Below are 21,850 nucleotides of genomic sequence, written 5' to 3'. Positions count from 1 at the left end.
AAAAGTGATGATGAAAACTCAAATTTGCATGACAAATATTTAGCATTAATTTGTGCACAAAATCATATATTTATACACACAATGGTTAGGAATGAGAAAAGATGAAGGTTTAAAGGATTGTATGATAAATTTATTTGTCATAGTTAAGGAATAAGAGTTAAGGAATATGAAAGAATGATAGTTTAGAAGTTGGTATGACAAAGTTATTTATTTTTAAAATAATAGCACAATAATAATTAATTAATTAACAATATAACTAAAGTATTTTCTTCATAAAATTTATTTATTTTGTCAAGTATGAAATTTTTTTGAGTAGTAATTTTTTTATTTGGTTTATTTATTTAAAGTAAATTTTTGCAAAGTGCAAATTATATTTATGCATGCATAGTTTATATTTTATGTTTGGTAGTGTAAAATATGAAAGAGCATATATCTATTAATTTTTTATTTTATAATTTGATCTTTTTTTTTGTCTTTTTTTCATTATTACTATTATTTATGTTATATGTTACACTTGCTACTAATTTAAATTACTTGTCACTTGAACTTCACATGTATAATTATCAACATCAATATAGCATTTTTTTTTGTTCTTTGCAAAAAAAATATTGGGAGCCATTATTATTGTAACATATAGATAATTATTTTGGAGAATGAATGGACATACAAAATAAATTGTGGGACAAATTTTAAATAGATATGAGAGCTCTCTAAAGCATGCCACATCATCACAATGAAGGCCTAGGAGCAATTCAACATTCCTTTTACTTTTCACGATTACTTAAAAAGACAAATTTAATTGAATATAATAATTGCTTTATCGCAAAGAATAAGTAATATCAAAATTAAAATGATGTTTTTTTGTTACAATTAAAATGATGGTTTTGTTGTTTGAATAATTTTAGTGATATTTTCCTTGAAAAAAATAAGCAATATTGTTGTAGGGTAGTAAGTAAAAATATGGTATTATGAATAATAACATATATAGTGGAAATGCACTCAAAGATATATACTTACATAAATTGTCACTTTTCATAGACTTCTTGAGCATCAAAGATGCAACAAAGACAAAAATAGAGGTCTCTCTTTTATTCTCTTATCCTAATTCACATAAAAAAATGTCAAATATACGTTAAGAAATAGAAAAAATTAAGAAAAAAGTTAGAAAAGTAGGCTAACAAACATTATATCAATAAAAATAAGGATTTCTAAAATTTTCACACAATGTAAGAGTAACATAATTAATAAGTTGTTATATATATAAACACTAATAAATTGTGAAAAAGATGAAGAACCTATTGAAGAGCATCTATCCAATAGTTGGTTGGAGAAAAGTGATGATGAAAACTCAAATTTGCATGACAAATATTTAGCATTAATTTGTGCACAAAATCATATATTTATACACACAATGGTTAGGAATGAGAAAAGATGAAGGTTTAAAGGATTGTATGATAAATTTATTTGTCATAGTTAAGGAATAAGAGTTAAGGAATATGAAAGAATGATAGTTTAGAAGTTGGTATGACAAAGTTATTTATTTTTAAAATAATAGCACAATAATAATTAATTAATTAACAATATAACTAAAGTATTTTCTTCATAAAATTTATTTATTTTGTCAAGTATGAAATTTTTTTGAGTAGTAATTTTTTTATTTGGTTTATTTATTTAAAGTAAATTTTTGCAAAGTGCAAATTATATTTATGCATGCATAGTTTATATTTTATGTTTGGTAGTGTAAAATATGAAAGAGCATATATCTATTAATTTTTTATTTTATAATTTGATCTTTTTTTTTGTCTTTTTTTCATTATTACTATTATTTATGTTATATGTTACACTTGCTACTAATTTAAATTACTTGTCACTTGAACTTCACATGTATAATTATCAACATCAATATAGCATTTTTTTTTGTTCTTTGCAAAAAAAATATTGGGAGCCATTATTATTGTAACATATAGATAATTATTTTGGAGAATGAATGGACATACAAAATAAATTGTGGGACAAATTTTAAATAGATATGAGAGCTCTCTAAAGCATGCCACATCATCACAATGAAGGCCTAGGAGCAATTCAACATTCCTTTTACTTTTCACGATTACTTAAAAAGACAAATTTAATTGAATATAATAATTGCTTTATCGCAAAGAATAAGTAATATCAAAATTAAAATGATGTTTTTTTGTTACAATTAAAATGATGGTTTTGTTGTTTGAATAATTTTAGTGATATTTTCCTTGAAAAAAATAAGCAATACTGTTGTAGGGTAGTAAGTAAAAATATGGTATTATGAATAATAACATATATAGTGGAAATGCACTCAAAGATATATACTTACATAAATTGTCACTTTTCATAGACTTCTTGAGCATCAAAGATGCAACAAAGACAAAAATAGAGGTCTCTCTTTTATTCTCTTATCCTAATTCACATAAAAAAATGTCAAATATACGTTAAGAAATAGAAAAAATTAAGAAAAAAGTTAGAAAAGTAGGCTAACAAACATTATATCAATAAAAATAAGGATTTCTAAAATTTTCACACAATGTAAGAGTAACATAATTAATAAGTTGTTATATATATAAACACTAATAAATTGTGAAAAAGATGAAGAACCTATTGAAGAGCATCTATCCAATAGTTGGTTGGAGAAAAGTGATGATGAAAACTCAAATTTGCATGACAAATATTTAGCATTAATTTGTGCACAAAATCATATATTTATACACACAATGGTTAGGAATGAGAAAAGATGAAGGTTTAAAGGATTGTATGATAAATTTATTTGTCATAGTTAAGGAATAAGAGTTAAGGAATATGAAAGAATGATAGTTTAGAAGTTGGTATGACAAAGTTATTTATTTTTAAAATAATAGCACAATAATAATTAATTAATTAACAATATAACTAAAGTATTTTCTTCATAAAATTTATTTATTTTGTCAAGTATGAAATTTTTTTGAGTAGTAATTTTTTTATTTGGTTTATTTATTTAAAGTAAATTTTTGCAAAGTGCAAATTATATTTATGCATGCATAGTTTATATTTTATGTTTGGTAGTGTAAAATATGAAAGAGCATATATCTATTAATTTTTTATTTTATAATTTGATCTTTTTTTTTGTCTTTTTTTCATTATTACTATTATTTATGTTATATGTTACACTTGCTACTAATTTAAATTACTTGTCACTTGAACTTCACATGTATAATTATCAACATCAATATAGCATTTTTTTTTGTTCTTTGCAAAAAAAATATTGGGAGCCATTATTATTGTAACATATAGATAATTATTTTGGAGAATGAATGGACATACAAAATAAATTGTGGGACAAATTTTAAATAGATATGAGAGCTCTCTAAAGCATGCCACATCATCACAATGAAGGCCTAGGAGCAATTCAACATTCCTTTTACTTTTCACGATTACTTAAAAAGACAAATTTAATTGAATATAATAATTGCTTTATCGCAAAGAATAAGTAATATCAAAATTAAAATGATGTTTTTTTGTTACAATTAAAATGATGGTTTTGTTGTTTGAATAATTTTAGTGATATTTTCCTTGAAAAAAATAAGCAATATTGTTGTAGGGTAGTAAGTAAAAATATGGTATTATGAATAATAACATATATAGTGGAAATGCACTCAAAGATATATACTTACATAAATTGTCACTTTTCATAGACTTCTTGAGCATCAAAGATGCAACAAAGACAAAAATAGAGGTCTCTCTTTTATTCTCTTATCCTAATTCACATAAAAAAATGTCAAATATACGTTAAGAAATAGAAAAAATTAAGAAAAAAGTTAGAAAAGTAGGCTAACAAACATTATATCAATAAAAATAAGGATTTCTAAAATTTTCACACAATGTAAGAGTAACATAATTAATAAGTTGTTATATATATAAACACTAATAAATTGTGAAAAAGATGAAGAACCTATTGAAGAGCATCTATCCAATAGTTGGTTGGAGAAAAGTGATGATGAAAACTCAAATTTGCATGACAAATATTTAGCATTAATTTGTGCACAAAATCATATATTTATACACACAATGGTTAGGAATGAGAAAAGATGAAGGTTTAAAGGATTGTATGATAAATTTATTTGTCATAGTTAAGGAATAAGAGTTAAGGAATATGAAAGAATGATAGTTTAGAAGTTGGTATGACAAAGTTATTTATTTTTAAAATAATAGCACAATAATAATTAATTAATTAACAATATAACTAAAGTATTTTCTTCATAAAATTTATTTATTTTGTCAAGTATGAAATTTTTTTGAGTAGTAATTTTTTTATTTGGTTTATTTATTTAAAGTAAATTTTTGCAAAGTGCAAATTATATTTATGCATGCATAGTTTATATTTTATGTTTGGTAGTGTAAAATATGAAAGAGCATATATCTATTAATTTTTTATTTTATAATTTGATCTTTTTTTTTGTCTTTTTTTCATTATTACTATTATTTATGTTATATGTTACACTTGCTACTAATTTAAATTACTTGTCACTTGAACTTCACATGTATAATTATCAACATCAATATAGCATTTTTTTTTGTTCTTTGCAAAAAAAATATTGGGAGCCATTATTATTGTAACATATAGATAATTATTTTGGAGAATGAATGGACATACAAAATAAATTGTGGGACAAATTTTAAATAGATATGAGAGCTCTCTAAAGCATGCCACATCATCACAATGAAGGCCTAGGAGCAATTCAACATTCCTTTTACTAGTTGAAAATACGTCACTAAAGTATGTATATATAAATTTTATGTATGCTCAACATAAAAAATATACTATGTATATATAATGACATTTACTATTCTTATTCATTATTCAAAGGTTACATATTATTCACCTTCTATTAGAATGAAATAACTTTTTGCATTGAATACCTTATGGGTTGATGGTTACATTTCAAGTATTGGTTTTTGTGGTAGTTGATGAGTCAATCTCTTGAATATCAGTTATGTTATTCAATGATTAAAAAATTATATTAGTTTACATATATGTCTTTTATTGTTTATAAATTTCAATTTTTTATACGTTCTCAAAATCTTTCAAGACATCAACTCTAATAATTTTCATGTGTAACCAGGTTACTGGATTTATAAATTGTATCCTTTATATTGCTTTTATGATCTTGCAAGACTACAATTCGATCTAATAATTTTTTGTGCATAATATTTTGAGAATATGATTTAAGAGTACTGCTCTATATTATAAAAAAAAAAAAAAGTACCCCTCTATAAAAAAAGAGTATTGCATTCTAATAAGCACTACTAAACTATACTGAAAACCCGAATAAAAATTATTCAATAGCAAAAGACAAAAAAAAAATGAGGGGACAAAAAAAATCATTAAAAAAAAATGAAAGATAAAAAAAATGAATTAAGCATAGTAAAAAGAAGATAAATAAAACCGCTAGCTAAAAACATTATGAAAATTTTTGACCAATAAAATATGGGATATAAATATTCTACCAGGTGAATGTTTGAGAAGAAACTTCAATAGAAACAATTTATTATCAGAACAAGAATCGTCTTTTTTATAAATCTGAGAGACCTTAAATTGTGTGAAGGGGTAGAGTAAATAGTTATAATTTTTCAAGATTAAGATGAAAAATCATCAACTATATAAATTGTTGATGCTCATACGTCAAAATAAATTTTAGAAATTGTAGAAACTGTAGATATTAAAACATAATTACATGCAAAATAATAAGGTGATTTAGATAATCTCATTCTTTACATATAGTGTGTGCATATGATCTGAAATTCACTAAAAATTCCAAAATTATTGATTTGATTTAAATAATAATGCAAATATTTAAATAAAATAAGTACATATTCTATAAAGTGTTAAAAAAATGTTTAAGTTACGGCTCAAAATAAAATAGTGAGATGTTTGTAAGAAAAATATAACATTTTTTTAAGCAAATAATAAGATGACATGTGAAATTCTTCTAAAATAATAAACTTTCTTTACCTGAGCCAAATAACTAAGCCTAAATTCATATATATGAAATCATCATCCAAACTTATATATTGGCAACAAAAAATATTCACATTTATAACAAAAATAAACTAAGATCTTATAAAGAAAATCAACATCCAAACTAAGATCTTATTGGAAAAAAAAATACATAAAAAATAAAAAACAAAGTGGTACATGTGACTATACAGTTGCAATTCATATAAAGAAAACTAAGATCTTATACGATTACACTATTAAAATAAAATATGATTCTAAAATATTATAAGAGATCTATTACATTAAATTATAAACAAAACTACGATATAAATTAATGAAAAATCTCATATTTCTAAACAACTTTTTTTTTAATTTATACTTATATACTAATATTAAATATAATCATATTTTAAATTAATGTCTATCTTTTAACTATATATGATTATACTTATCACAATTATTATTTTTTATTTATAAAAATATTTTAATTATATATTTTAATCGAACCCGTGCAACGCACGGGTTTATCCCTAGTCTTTTACAGTAAAAGGAAGGTTGAGTTGCTCAAAAGCAAACATTGTGATGATGTGGCATGCTTTAGAGAGCTTCTCATATCTATTTAAAATTTGTCCCACAATTTATTTTGTGTGTCCATTCATCCTCCAAAATATTTATCTATATGTTACAATAATAATGGCTCCCAATAATAATGAAAGAAAGAAAAAAAAAAAAGGATCAAATTACAAAAGAACAATGAATAGATATATGTTCTTTCATATTTTACACTACCAAACATAAAATATAAATCATGCATGCGTAAATATGATTTGCAATTTGTAAAATTTTACTTTAAATAAATAAACCAAATAAAAAAATTACTCCTCAAAAAAATTCCATGCTTGACAAAATAAATAAATAAATTTTATGAAAAAAAATACTTTAGGTATATTGTTTATTAATTAATTACTATTGTGCTATTATTTTAAAAAAAATTAACTTTGTCACACCAACTTTTAAACTACCATTCTTTCGTATTCCTTAACTCTTATTCTTTAACTATGACAAATAAATTTATCAAACAATCCTTTAAAAGGAAGATTGAGTTGTTCACAAGCAAGCATTGTGATGATGTGACACTCTATAAGAAAAGTTTACAATCTCTATTAAAACCTTTTCATATTTTTTCATATAATAGAGTTACTCTAATAATAAATAATAAATAATAATAATATATTAAAAAAAAACTAACACAATTTATTGTTGTTGAATTGAGACAAAAATGAATTGCAAGCAATGAAAGGTGGAATGGTGCATCATGTTATTGTTTTAATTGCATTGCAATATATTATTAAAATATATATTGTATGTTACAATTCCCTATTAATGCAATTGAAAACAAAGAATTCTTGGAGACACTAATATTGAATATGTTAATTTAACTAATTATCAAACACAAGCTCTATATAAAGTTAACCCAAAAGCTAATTATCACCACCACCATATCAGGAAGTCTACCTTCTATGTTTTAACAAAATTTTAATTTATCTATCTCATAGCAAAAACTCTATGGTTTCTTTGTCTAACATCTCCATGAGAAAAAGTTATGCTTCTTCACCTTCCATATGTTAAAGTTACACATTATAGTGTCTTGAATTGATTTAAAAGCTATTGTGTGCATATATATAGTTACATCATAAGTATATTGGTTTTTGTCCTTGGTAGGTGATGGTGTCTAACATCTTAGAGTATCAGGTATGTCTATATTTGATTGATTAAGAAATTGATATACATATATGTGATAGTTGCCTATTAATATGTTTGTAAATTGGAATTTTTCTATTACTCTGAGTTTAGAACATCTCTAATCATTTTTTATATTTCTTTTTTAGGTTGGATATTTTTTTAAATATCAACCGGTGTTTTGTTCGATGATTAATTAAACTTTGAGTTGAATCGATTAATATGAATATGACTATTTTTTCATGTGAAGGAGGAGAACAGGATAAAACATACTTCTATTTTTGCTTACGTTGCATCCTATGAATGTTTGTAAACCTATGAAATGACACCTCATGTGAGGATGTGTATTTAACTCTGATGGCAGTTTGTAAACCATCATTTTTTTAATTGATATAATGTTTGTAATTAGACAACTTTCTTTTTTCATTTATTATTTTATTAGTCTAATGTTTTAGCTTATTTGTTTCTTATTTTCTTTTTCATTTATTATTTTATATAAGGTAAAAGATTTGTATAAAAAATTGTTGATTAATGGGAATATAATTAATTTTTTTCATGTGAATAAGTTGAAGAGGATAAAAGAGACTTCTATTTATTGATTTTGAAGTCCCTTAAAATTTATATAGATCGAGGGTATATTGATGTTGGAGGCATTCAATTAAAAGAAGACAATCCAAATAATTTAGAAATATAAATATGTGTCTCATTTTTAAATACTATATTGTCTACAATGTGTAGGTAATCTACTTGATCTCAAGAGAAATATAGAAACAATAACAAAGTAGAAATTAAAATAAGTTTTTTTTTTTTTTTGTAGTTGATACTCAAGACATGTGGTTCTTATAATTGTAATACATGCAAGAAGTATATTGATTCAACTTGACTTAGAGGTTGTCCAAATATATAATCTTCATGCATTTATCGTATAACACTTGCCTAAATCTGAATGGTTCAATATGAATATATATGAATTTTAATAGATGGTCCTATTTTAATCTACGCATGACATCTTATTCTTACAACCATAAAATGAATCGATGAAAAGAATTGTGCTAAAAACATGTTAGTTTAGAAATTGTGCTAAATACTTTTTCCTCCCACTTAGAATTGTACTAAAAACTTTCTAAATTAAATTAAAAAAAGACAAAAATTATTAAATAAAAATTGTTGATGCTCATTTGTCAAAATAAATTTTAGAAATTATTAAAACCGTAGATGTTAAAATATATTTACATATATTTAGAAAATATAATCACACATATATTTAAACATATTTACACACAACTAAAATTCACCAATAATTCAAAAATTATTAATTTAATTTACGTAATAATATAACTTTTTGGATAAATTAATTACATATTCTAAAAGAATGTTTACGTTACGGCTGAAAATAAAATAGTGGAATATTTATAAGAATAAGATGACATTTTTTTAAGCAAATAAGAAAATGACACATGTTAAATCTTAAATTCATCTATAAGACTTTCTTTACCTTAACCAAATAACTAAACCTAAATTCAAATATATAAAATCTTCGTCCAAAGTTATATATTGACAACAACAAATATTCAAGTTTATATAATATAATAAGAAAAATAAAATAAATGTTCAAGAAAATATTAAATAAGAGGGACAAAAACTAACAATAATTTTGAAGAGACACAGACCTCACAAAGAAAAAGAAAAACAAACAAAAAACAAAAGGACCAAGCAAAAAAAAAGTGAACCAAACGATAGACTAAAAAATTGGGACTAATAAAGTTGGAATAAAATTTCAGCAAGTGAATAAGTAAGAATAAACTCCAAGAGAACGAGAGATGAGTAAGTAGATAAGCTATTTGAAACCTTAAATTGCATAGAACGTAGTAAGCAAATACGCTGTTTGAGACATAATTTTCAAAAAATGAGATCACGTGGAACAAATAGTCAAATCCACCATATATGAATCATATTCTATAATCAAAACTTATTTTAACATTTCTCATGAGCAATATTGTCTACAAGTATAATTAGGTATGCCTCCAACTCTTATTGAAAATAATAAAATAAGGGATACATCAAAAATAAAAAAACAAAGTGACATTTGACTATAAAATTGCAACTCATATAAAGAAAACTAAAATCTTATATGATTACACTAATAAAATAAAAAATGATACATCCTTTCAAACTTATGAAATATTATAAGAGATCTATTACATTAAAATATGAACAAACTACGATATAAATTAATAAAAAATCTAATATTTCAAAATAACTTTTTTTTTACCCATATACTAATATTAAATATAATCATATTTTAAAATAATATCTATTATTTAAATATATGTGATTATAGTTATCACAATTATTATTTTTTATTTATAAAAATATTTTAATTATATATTTTAATCAAACCCGTGCAACGCACGAGGTTACCCCTAGTTTTTATAACGGGACTAATTTCACACTATATAATATTCACGCTATAATAAAAACGTGGATGTTAGTGTGAAATAAATTGCTAACCTTATAGCACCAATCGTTTGTATATTTGTACCGGTCATATCAAACTTGAAAGTTTTATTCTTCAACTTGGTAACAACTTCAACTGTTGCCTTTGCCAACAAATCATCTGACAAACTTGAAGAAAGAGATGCTGACAAGAAAAATAATACATGTTTTGCACTTTTGCTTTAATTGACAACATTATTGACCAAAAAAAGAGTAGAAACTTCAGGGTTGATATCAAACTTGATTTTAGTAAAACTATACATGTTGGTTGATCGAGATCAAAATTAATTTTTTATGTTTTTTTTTGTACATGAGAGGGCAAATGCCCAAAAAATAACAGAAAAAAACTAAGTTAATCAAACATTCCTAGGCATGTAAGTAGGAGCGGACCCAACCATAAATTTCTAGTGGGGCTAAACAATTTAGGCATTACAATTTTTTTCATCCCAATAATAATTCAGTTAAACAACAAACAATATGTGAAATTACGACTAATACAACATGTATATCCAAAAAAAAAGAACAACAAATCGGAAAATATTTATTCAAAAAAATAAACCAACAAACTATATCTAAAAAGCCACAAAATTTCTATTCGAAAAAAAAAGAACTACTAATTTATTGAATATATGTTAAATGCATATCACTTGTTTAATTCAATCAGCTTATATCTTATTAATTTTTATTCCAATTTTACCCGTATTTAATTTTTATTCCAATTTTACTGTATTATCTTACTTGAAAAAATTAAATATTAATTAAACCTTTTTTTTATGTCATGTCATATTTATATGCTAGTTCAATTGCTAATTTTACCCAATTCTATAAATTCAATTAGTTGTCCACTATATTTTGACAAAAAAGTCAAAGTTGATGATTATAAAATTAAACTATATAACTTAAAATAATAATTCATGTATAACCAAAAACTTGAAATCATCAATAATACACTATGAACTAATATTTGCACTAATATTTAAACTAATATGTATACGAGAGACTTACAGTTATCAATAATAAACTCTAAACTAATATTTACATTAATATTTGTACGAATATGTATAAAAAAAGACTTAAAATTATTTATAAATTTTTTATTTTTAGAAAAATTTGGACCGGGCTAGTCCCTGCACATGTCTGTCCCTGCATGCAAGCCCCGGAAACATCATAAAAAATGACCTTTTGAAGCTCTCTAGGAGGATTCTCCAAAACAAAAACATTCAAATGATTCATAGAATTTTTTTTATATGTTATTGCAATTATTAATGAAACATCTGATATAAATTATTGCTAATAATTTTTTATAGGCTTAATTAATAAAATGGTCCCTTAAAGACATTTTTGGTTTCATATTGGTCCCTTAAAGAAAAAAAGGTCTAAATAGGTCCCTTAAAGAAAAAAAGGTCCGAATAGGTCCCTTAAAGACATATCCGTTAATCAGTTTGGTCCTATTTAGACCTCTTTTTAGGGACCAAACTGATTAACGGAGATGTCTTTAAGGGACCTATTCGGACTTTTTTTTCTTTAAGGGACCTATTTGGACCTTTTTTTCTTTAAGGGACCAATCTGAAACCAAAAATATCTTTAAGAGACCATTTTATTAATTAAGCCTTTTTTATATGTACAATAAGTCTTTCGTTGTTAATTTGCCAACCAAGGAAACATACGATAAGCGGTAGGTGAAAATAGAATTGAAATTTGTAACGTGTATAATATATGAAGAGGTTGCATTGCATTAGAAAAATAGTTAGCAATATCTAATCCCAATAGTTTTGTCTCTCATTCTCTCTCTATTATTTCTTTTTGAATTTATTTGTGTTGAGAATTGATAACTCACTTTATGCGATGTTATTAAGCTTTTGATACTTGGAGTATTCTATGTCAATATGGTGATCAATATAAGTTTTGAATGTATTTTTGAGTAAAGTTATGTAATTTGGACTTGTCATTTTTATGTAAAGAGTTAGCTTAGGTCATAACTAGTGTCAAGACATACCACAAGAGCCACAAATGAAAAGGTCTCGGTGCTTTATATATGATAACTAGTGTCAGGACACAAGATCCCGTACAAATCGAGAATTGCGGTGACTTTGAATTTTAGTCAAAGCTCATGTTGGCAAAAAAACAAGAATATCCTAACACAGAATAACATGATAGTTGGCGTCTCCCATGTGCAAAAATTGTACTATCATAGTACTATCCAAAATTGAAGCAAATTACAAAACTTGGGATATCCAGACGCATGATTATGCAACAACTGTCATCATAAATATAAAGAAAACCACCAATAAGGATGACAACATCGCCGACGTTACAACCCTCCGAGGCTCACGACCCCTATTGAGGTTTACAAGTGATGTAGATTGCGGAGAAAGGATGGTAGGATCGGCCCACCTAATCGCACCACCACCGCCAGATGCTACATCATAAGAGTCAAAGATGTGCAGAGGCATAATAGAAAAGAGAAGCAGAGGAGAATCAACGATGTTATGCAGCAAAGTGGGAGAGTTCGCAGAGGAAGGGGTTCCGTAAAATAATCAAAATGACTGATGAGATCAACAGTCGACCACACTTTTTAGTTCAAATTTTTTAGACTTAATTGTAGTTTCAATATTCCTATTTTAATTATTTGCAAAATTGAACTATTTATTTTAAAATTTGACAGTATTAGTCGCTCTATAAAATATTTTGTCTAAATTATCATGATACAATAGATTTTAAATAAAGTTCTATAAATTATTTTTAATACAATTTCATCAATGTTATATTCTTCAATCATTGGATTATATACCACGTTGTGTAAAATAGATCACATCATTAATTCTTAGACAAAACTAGTTTAAAGACCCATGCGAATGCACAGGTCATTGACTTTTATTTGATATTTGAGTTTTTCACTATATTAATGTATAAATTTTATTTAAAATTAAATATTTAAAATTTTGTTATATAATATTGTTAAAATATAAGTGGAATTTTTGTTTTAATTATTTCTTGTAAATTTATTTATTTATTCAATTTTGTATGTTTTAGTGACAAATAATAATCTTGTGCATATTTTTTATGTTTCAGTGACAAATAATGATCCCGTGTATTTTTAAGTGTAAATTTATTTATTCAATTTTTATGTCTCTTGTAAATTTATTTATTCAATTTTATTAGTAACATTTAGGGTAATTTAGTAAGTTTGATACTAATTAACTTTATTTTGTTATCGTAAAAAAAATTAATATATTATTATTATTTGGTAGTAGTCAACTTTGTAGTAATATTGTTTATGTTTGTTTATAAAACCAATTGTTTATGTTTTTTTTTTTATCAAAAATATTATTTATGTTTTTTTTTATAGAGTATTGGTTTTTTTTTCTTTCTATATTTCTATTTTTATGCGGTTTCTTCTTATTTATTTTTATAATTTTTTATGAAATGTTAACTCAAATTTTTACGTGGTTAAAAAGGATATATTAATAATTAGAAATAAATATTTGATGCAAGGATTAAAACTGTAAATATTTTTTTTTAATCAAACAAACTTAATTCATATCATTAACTAATAAATGTTCAATACATAAGGGAATAATCTCAAATCTATGGAAATTAGCCCAAACATTGGCCGCCATAGCAAACCAAATTTGTTTGTCTCCTAACAAACTTAACTTCAAAGTTTACATACGAAGAATAATGTCGTTAACAATTAAACTAAATTTTGAATTGTCCCGTCTTCTCGAATGGATAGCGTCAACCAACAACTTTGAATCACTTTCACATTGAACTCGCTCAAATTCACGATGCATAGCCTCTTTCATAGCATGTAATAGTGTCGATGCTTCGCCTTCCATTATGGAATAAAAAGGCTGCTGCCATTAAGTCAAGCCAGCCACAAACTGCCCATTGGTATCACGAAAACAAAGACCCATAGAGGTAACACCAGACCCAACTACAAACGCAACATCAACATTACATTTTATGCATCCCACTCTTGATTTCTTCCACCGAACCGGCCTAGGGTCCTCAACGGGAACAACATTATGACGCTGCAGCTGGTGGACGGTAAACCACTTGTTCCAGACGACGAACGTCATTCTTCCAACTTGGCTCGGTGACGGAATATTGTCATTCCAGATCTTTTCGTTTCGATTGTGCCAAATGCACCAAAATAACGATGTGACCCGTCCTATCGTTGCACTGTCCTCGTTTCTGCACATTCCAAACACCCTATCTGCGACCGTCCCATGCTGGTAAGCTGCATTTTGTAGCAACTGTGACAGGCCTGCAACCGACCTACATTCGCGTGCTGCTACGCATCCAAAAAACACATGAATATCATCTTCTACCTCAACATTGCACACATGACAACTTAGTTCACATTCTACATAACGTTGTGTCAATCGAACTCGTGTCGACAGACACCCCCTACACAACCTCTCATGGTGCCTATCGCTTCGAACAATACATCTCATGGCTAGATTGTAACCAGATTTAACTGAATAACACTCATTCATTTCCTCCTCCCAAACCATGTTATCCTCTTTAACCGAACTAATAATTAAGAGGGTTGCAATAATCTCTTCCACTACTCGTCCTGTAAACATGCTACTAATCTTAGCTATATCCCACGCTTTATAATTCTAAGGTAACAAGTCTTTAACAACTAAACGATACACACCTTCCACACAGCAATCACCTTTTCCATGCAGCCATGAATCATACATGATCCTGTCGCCACGACCAATCCGCCACCTACACCCACGTAAAAGAATTTGTCTACCCTTCCAAATACTACGCACGCAAAGCTAGGATTATACCCTTCATGACTCGTTTAGGAATAACCAATTCGTGGGGTGGTTGAAATATCACAGGAGGGACTATAACGAATCCGAATATTTGGCCGCGGAACATACTGTGTTTTCGGGCTTGTGCTTTTTGGCGGCTATTTGGCATAATTAAACCCAAAGATGCTAACTCAAATTTATAAATAAAAAAAAAATAATAATGATGAAAAAAAACCGTGATGATGAAACAACGTCATCTTTAAAAAAAAAACGCGATGAAACACCGTCGTTTTATCAATCAAAAAGAGAAGAAAGAGAAGTTTAGCAGAGTGCAGAGTAGCAAAGGTCCCAAAACCTAGCTCAGTTTTCCGCCGTCGCTTGCACCGCAGCTCAATCGCTACACCGCTCCACACACTACAGCTACATCCAAACTATTCTCTTTTTACCCTAAAACCTCAACACTCGAAGTAAACCCTTAAAATCTCATTCCAAAGATGCAACACGATGAGGTTATATGGCAAGTTATCAGGCACAACCATTGCAGTTTCATGGCAAAGTAAATTCTCCAATTTCCCTTTAACACGCTCTTCATTCCAATTTCACTTTCAATGATCTAACACTTTTTTTTTTTTTTTTTTTTGTAGAATTGAGACGGGAAATTTTTGTAGAAACCCTTACAACATCACTGGAATTTGTAACCGAAGTTCGTGTCCTTTAGCTAATAGTCGCTATGCCACCATTCGTGAAGACAATGGTACTTTTTTTTTTTTTATTGTGTTAGATTTTTCAGCTGGAAATTTAGATATAGTTATGAAATGCTTGTGGGGTGTGAATAAAATTGCATGTTTTGGCTCAATTTAGGTTAAAGTTTGGTTTTTTGGAGAACCCATTTGAAGAAAATGACATTTAGGCTGTGTTGTATATTGACTTTGATATCTCACTTTGTTTATGCAATTTGGTTCTTCTTGCTACCATATGGAATAATTAGGGCCTGTTTGGATAAACAACTTGTTTGCATCTTATAGCACAAACGCTTATCATGATAAGGTTCCATCAGCTATTTTAATAATAAAATATAAAATAAAGATAAATTATTTTTATATATGCTAAGAACTGTTTTCATATATTGAAGAACTTAAAAAAAAAAAAAGCTGAAAAAAATTATGAAAATTTTCATAAGCTCTCCCAAATAATCTCACAAAACTTATGCTAGTAGATAAGCTCAAATAAGCCAATCCAAACAGGCCCTAAGATTCTATTTGGATAAAAATAACTTATTTTTGCAGCTTATAGCATACACTATTATCATACAAGCACTTAATTTTTATCATACAAGCTATAAGTTGTTTTCATAAGCTCTCCCAAACCGTTTAACAAGGACTTATGCCAATGGACAAGCACACATAACTCAATCCAAACAGGCCCTGAATGGTTGTATCCTTGTGAATGGAAAATGCAATAAGTTGATAGTTTATGGAATGCAATTAATGATACAATTGCAATGTATGCTGTAGGAGTGTTTTACCTTTACATGAAAACTATTGAAAGAGCTCATATGCCAAAGGATCTGTGGGAAAGAGTTAAGCTACCTAGGAATTACGAGCAGGCACTTGAAGTCATAGACAAAAATCTGGTACTGCATATCTATGTAGTCTTTGGTACATTTATATATTTGAAGCTTTACTTGTAAGTAATTGTCGAGATTGGTTACTTGCCTGACCTTTTCTGCACTGACAGATGTATTGGCCCAAGATTCTTATCCACAAGATAAAACAACGATTGACCAAAATGACCCAGATGCGGATACGTATGAGGAAACTTGCTTTGAAAACAAGGTTTGAGACTTAATTCTCTTTTGCTTCTTGTTTTGTCTTGTTAAGCAGTGCCTTACAAATCTAGAAGAAGCTTGTGAAACATGTCCTCTAAATTGCATATCATTTGATTTCTGACATTCACTGTTTTGTTATGATCTCACATTCACTGTTCTGTGTGTCTGTAATATTGCTTGTGATTTTTTGAATTCATCAATTTTTTGCATTCTTTTTTATATTAATAATACTATTATAAATTTACATTCGTGTGAAAATTCTTCATCTCCTTTTTTATCTACTATATTTAGGGTGTAGTCTTGAATTAAAGTTCATAGCAATTTCTCACTAAAAGCAGCCTGATTGATCATGTTGGTTGTTGTTTTACAGAGAGATAATAAAGACATTGCCAAGGAAAGAAGTAAAGAGAGAAGCTAGAAGAGAACAAAAGGCCGAAAAAGCAGCTGTGCTAAACAAGGTTATAGTTAATCCTAATGTTTCCCATGTGCATCTACTTATACTATATCTTTGCTTTCCTAATTGTTGCTTTTGAATATTACTTAGGCCATTGAGCAAGAGCTAGTTGAACGCCTTAAAAATGGACTTTACCAAGAAAATGATATAGTCAACTATCCTTTTGAAGCATACAAGAAAGTTGTTGATTTAGAGAATCGTCAACCTGCTGAAGAAGAGGAAGAATTGGTAAGTATTTAATTTTAATAATGCATTTTGCTCTGCTGTGTTTAAATCAAAATTCTTAGTAACTTAACTTGGTAATGTGTTGACCCTGGTTTATTTCATTTTTCTTTTCAAATTGAACAGGAAATAGAAAGAGAATATGTAGAAGGTTATGAGTTTGAAGAAGAAGACGACATAGAAGATTTTGGCGCTTTTGCAATTCACGAGTCACAGGGCAATGACAGCGATGATGAAAATGGTAAAATTTTGTTTAGAAGCTTTGCAATATGCACGGAGTATTTTTTTTTGGTAGAGAGTAGTATTTTTTTTAATGCTAAAATATATGTGAAATAGGTTATGAAAATGTTTCTTGAAATATTTCTTCACTTATCAAGGAATTTGCTTTTGCATAATCAAAACCAAGATACAAGAGATTCTGAATTAGATATGCATGGTACGATAGTTAAGTGTGTCATGTGGCATCCTTTTCAATTTTCATTGAGCTGTGTCATGTGAAATCATTCTCTTTGAGCTGCAGAAAATCTTGGATGAGAATTTTATTTGCTGCATACTTTATACTCTAGTTATGTGTCATATTTTTCACTTCTAGATGCTGCAGTCAGATCTTCCTAATCTTAGCTTTACAATCACATGTCTTCAGGTAGTTTAAAGTTATTATTCATACAAGATATTCAAATGATAGAAAATGGGTAGAAAATAGTTGTCCATACTATGGATTATTTCATCTTTACCTAGTTTGGTTGGCTGATTGGGTATAAAATGGGAGAAGTGAAGTTTTTGCTAATTTTATTAAGCAATGTACTGTTTTTTCTCGTGTGGAAAAAATAATGTGAGGTCCACATTGAAGTTTCCCCTCTCAAGTGAATAGAAAACTCAAATTTTGAGTAGGCAATTTAACCTTTTCCATTTTTGTACCCATTTGATTATTATTTTTATCAAGGTTGGAAAAGATTTTACATTGGTTATTCATATTCTTTGTTTTTACTTTCAATCCAACCCAGCAAGCAAAAAAGATTATACTTTTCTTTCTATCCAATTTCTCTTCATCTAAAGTTCCAAAAATATATAAAATGCATCCCGTTTTCTCTTTATTTTCTCGTCTCTTGTCTATTTTATTTTATCCATTATTTTCTTCATCCCAATGAAACGTATATGTTGGAGGTCAGACCTTATCATTATTAGAAGAACGCCCTCCTTGTCAGTGGTTTTGGAAAAAATTGAAACTTCACATTTAAGAAGCAATAACATGATGACATCTACTAATGCAGATGGAAGCGCCGAGGATGAAGAAACCGAAGCACTTAATCAAAGAAAAGCCAAAAGGAAAATGACTTTAGCTTCAAAGAAACTTGAAAAGGATGACCCTAAATCAAAGAAAAAGAGGGTCCTTGTTGAGGTAATTTAACATCATTTCCTTGTATAAAAAGCCATTTGTTCTTTTAAATGCTATTGTGTATTTGTCCTATACTGCTGTTGGAGTTTTGGTGTATCATAATTCTTATTATTACATATATTATTGTCAATATTCTGTTATATAATTTGAAGGCTCCTATTACTGATTTTTAATAAAAACTGGGTTTTCATTGCTTTGAACTGTTGAGATTGATGATTTTGGTAGAGTGCAGAAATATATTGTTATAGAGCCGATGCCTACACTTTTGTATGTTGACCACAAAACCAATCCTTTCTCTTGCTTGAAGTATTATGTAGTTTTGCTTCTGTGTTTGGCTTACCAAGGTTACATTCTAAAAGTTATAACAAAATGATTACTCCAAACACACTTTGTTGTAATATTATGGTTAGTATTCTACTATCTCATGTTTGAAAACAATAATGGCTGCAGTTCATTCCAACTTTAATCTTAGGAATAACTTCTAAAAAGCAAAAGCCACACTGAAGTGACTGCTTGAGTTCTTTATGGTGTAAATTTAAATGAGTTCCGTATCAGAGTACTCTTCTTCATTGTTTGACATTTATGAAGTTCAGTACGGGATACCTAAAAATTTCTTTGGTTCTAAACCTGATATCGCAATCTTGATTTTGTTTTCAGGTGGAACACGACGGTGCTGACGAAAGACAAACAGCTGTACTGTAGACTGTTGTTGCATTTTGTGTTTGTTACTAATAGGAGAGGGAAGCTGCTAGACGAGAAACCGAATTTTGATTGTCATATCTTCAAATTAGTTTTGTACTGTGGAAGAAAAAAGATCTTGAAGCATTTTAAATTATATACAATTTCTTTTCAAATTATCTTCCTTTTATTTGGAAGAAGGGCAGTGTTGGCAAATGAAAAAAATTGTATTTTGTTTGGTTTGGTCGAGCCGGAGCATCTCAAATTCTCAATCCTACTTTGTTTGAGGAGATTGTGATTGATCAAATTTTGTATTATTACATGGTTTTTCAGGATTTTGGAATTCGTTATAATAATTATTTTCAAAAGTTAAGAACATTATGATATGTTTTCAATTGATTTTTACTTGCAAGTTGAAACCAATAGAAGTGAGTATATATAGTATGAGATGGGAATGCCTTTTGTTATATGTTGACACTCATGTACTTGAATCAATTGATTGGCAAGGTAAAATATCTTGATTCAATAGAGGGCTTCTTATAAAATGCACAAGTGAGACTTTGGGTCTGGTTGTTTTAGTTTTAAAAAAATGAATTTTTTTTTTTGTGTTTTTGAAAATAGATTTTCTAAAATCGTTTTTCAAAATATTATAAGTTTTTTTATATTTGTTTTTTCTAAGTTAAAACACTAATTTTGACATCATATAACATAAATACATATTATTGAAGATCAAAACATAGTCAAAATTATAATTTTTTCAAAAAGTTGTATTTCAAAAATAATTTTTATGAAAATCTATTTGAAATAACTTCAAAATTAAATAATTTTTCGAAATTTTAATATTCAAAAAAATTTTCAATAAATAATGAAATACCTAAAATAACATTTTAATAATTTTCGCTGTCAGATCAATGTCACATCACGTTTTTTGATTACTCCGTATGTGTTATTTCCTGATCAAATAAATGTGCACAATTTATGCACTACTAGTAGTATGTTTGTTTTTAGGAGAATGTTAACTTGTGCCCTTAAGGGCACATGTTAAGAAGATAAATGTGGAAAAAATTTATTGAACTTGTGGTGTATTTAATTTTCTAAACATTAAATGTTTTCTATCATTAAATGCTCTATTTCTATTTTTAGGTAGCTTAACATGTGCCCTTAGGGCACAAGTTAACATAACCCTATATTATTAGGTATCAACAATGTCACATCACATATTTTTTTATTATGTGTTATTTTTCCGATCAAATAAATGTAATATGACAATTGTTTGTTTTGAACCATGTTTTGTTAAACGGCGAAGGCTAGCATGGGAAAGGTACCTAGGTCTCCCATCATGGGAAAGGACCTTTTAACCATCAGATTTATTAATAAAACAATGAGTGGACAGGATGAATTACTGGAAACCTGAAGGTGCAATGTTCTTCAAGTTAAATTTTATTTATAATAATGTCCACTTGTTTTTTAGTTATTAAAATTTGTCCATGACCAATATAACCCTTATATTTTCTATTATTCAATTTTCATCCTAATAATTTTAAAATAAAATAAAAAAAACATACATCCACACCTTGTATCTGATATGGTTTTTTGTGTTTTTGGTATTGCGGAATTTGGTAGGATGTGATTTTAGAGAGAAAACTCTCCCCAAGTATAGGGTTATATGAAGAAAACTAAAGTTCATGTTTTATTCTTCATGCTTATGGCTCTATATATAGAGCTACATAAAAACAAATCAAATATTGAAAAAAAAAGAAACTAATCCTATAATAAATTCTAAACAAATCTTAAATATTCTAACAGAAATATAAATCATAAACCCTAATATTATTTTATTTCAAATATAAATATAAAACTATATTTAAATATAAAATCTTCCAAAAAAGATATTTAGGCATTATTCCCAACACTCCTCCTTGACTGAATATCTTTTTGTTGTATCCGATCTGAGATTTGCGCTGAAAAACCTTTTTTTTTTTTTGAACACTCATCCTCAACTGAATATCTTTGTCTTGTATCCAGCGTGAGATTCATGTTGATTTTTGTTTTTGTTGTTGTTGTCTTCTTTTATTCATCTACATTCTTTACGAATGAGTATGTTTCTTGTAACAATAGGATGTTACCCATGGATGTTGTTATTTTCTACATCTTCATATGAGACTTGAGCTTTTTTCATGTATTTGTTATGGTTATGGGTTATATAATACATGAAACTATCTCGCATATAACATATGAAAAATGCAGGTTTTGATTATGGTTT

General features: G+C 27.4%; 2 protein-coding genes across 2 annotated transcripts; one reads left to right on the top strand and one right to left on the bottom strand.

Moving 5' to 3' along the window:
* Positions 1-14,100: 14,100 nt before the first annotated feature.
* On the bottom strand, positions 14,101-14,829 carry LOC123905319. Its single transcript, XM_045954928.1, has one exon. It carries the CDS (start codon positions 14,827-14,829, stop codon positions 14,101-14,103), a length of 729 nt encoding a protein of 242 aa, XP_045810884.1.
* Positions 14,830-15,287: 458 nt separating this feature from the next.
* Positions 15,288-19,968, top strand: LOC123906442 (protein MAK16 homolog B-like). The gene is made up of 9 exons (XM_045956345.1): positions 15,288-15,565; positions 15,654-15,763; positions 16,524-16,642; positions 16,747-16,844; positions 17,208-17,295; positions 17,382-17,519; positions 17,640-17,754; positions 18,785-18,912; positions 19,567-19,968. The coding sequence occupies exons 1-9, from the start codon at positions 15,504-15,506 to the stop codon at positions 19,609-19,611; spliced, it is 903 nt and encodes a 300-aa protein (XP_045812301.1). The 5' UTR covers positions 15,288-15,503; the 3' UTR covers positions 19,612-19,968.
* The last annotated feature ends 1,882 nt before the right edge of the window (positions 19,969-21,850 follow it).

Source organism: Trifolium pratense, linkage group LG2 (assembly GCF_020283565.1).
Source record: "Trifolium pratense cultivar HEN17-A07 linkage group LG2, ARS_RC_1.1, whole genome shotgun sequence".
Classification (NCBI taxonomy): Eukaryota; Viridiplantae; Streptophyta; class Magnoliopsida; order Fabales; family Fabaceae; genus Trifolium; species Trifolium pratense.
This window is presented reverse-complemented; position numbering and strand designations above follow the sequence as displayed.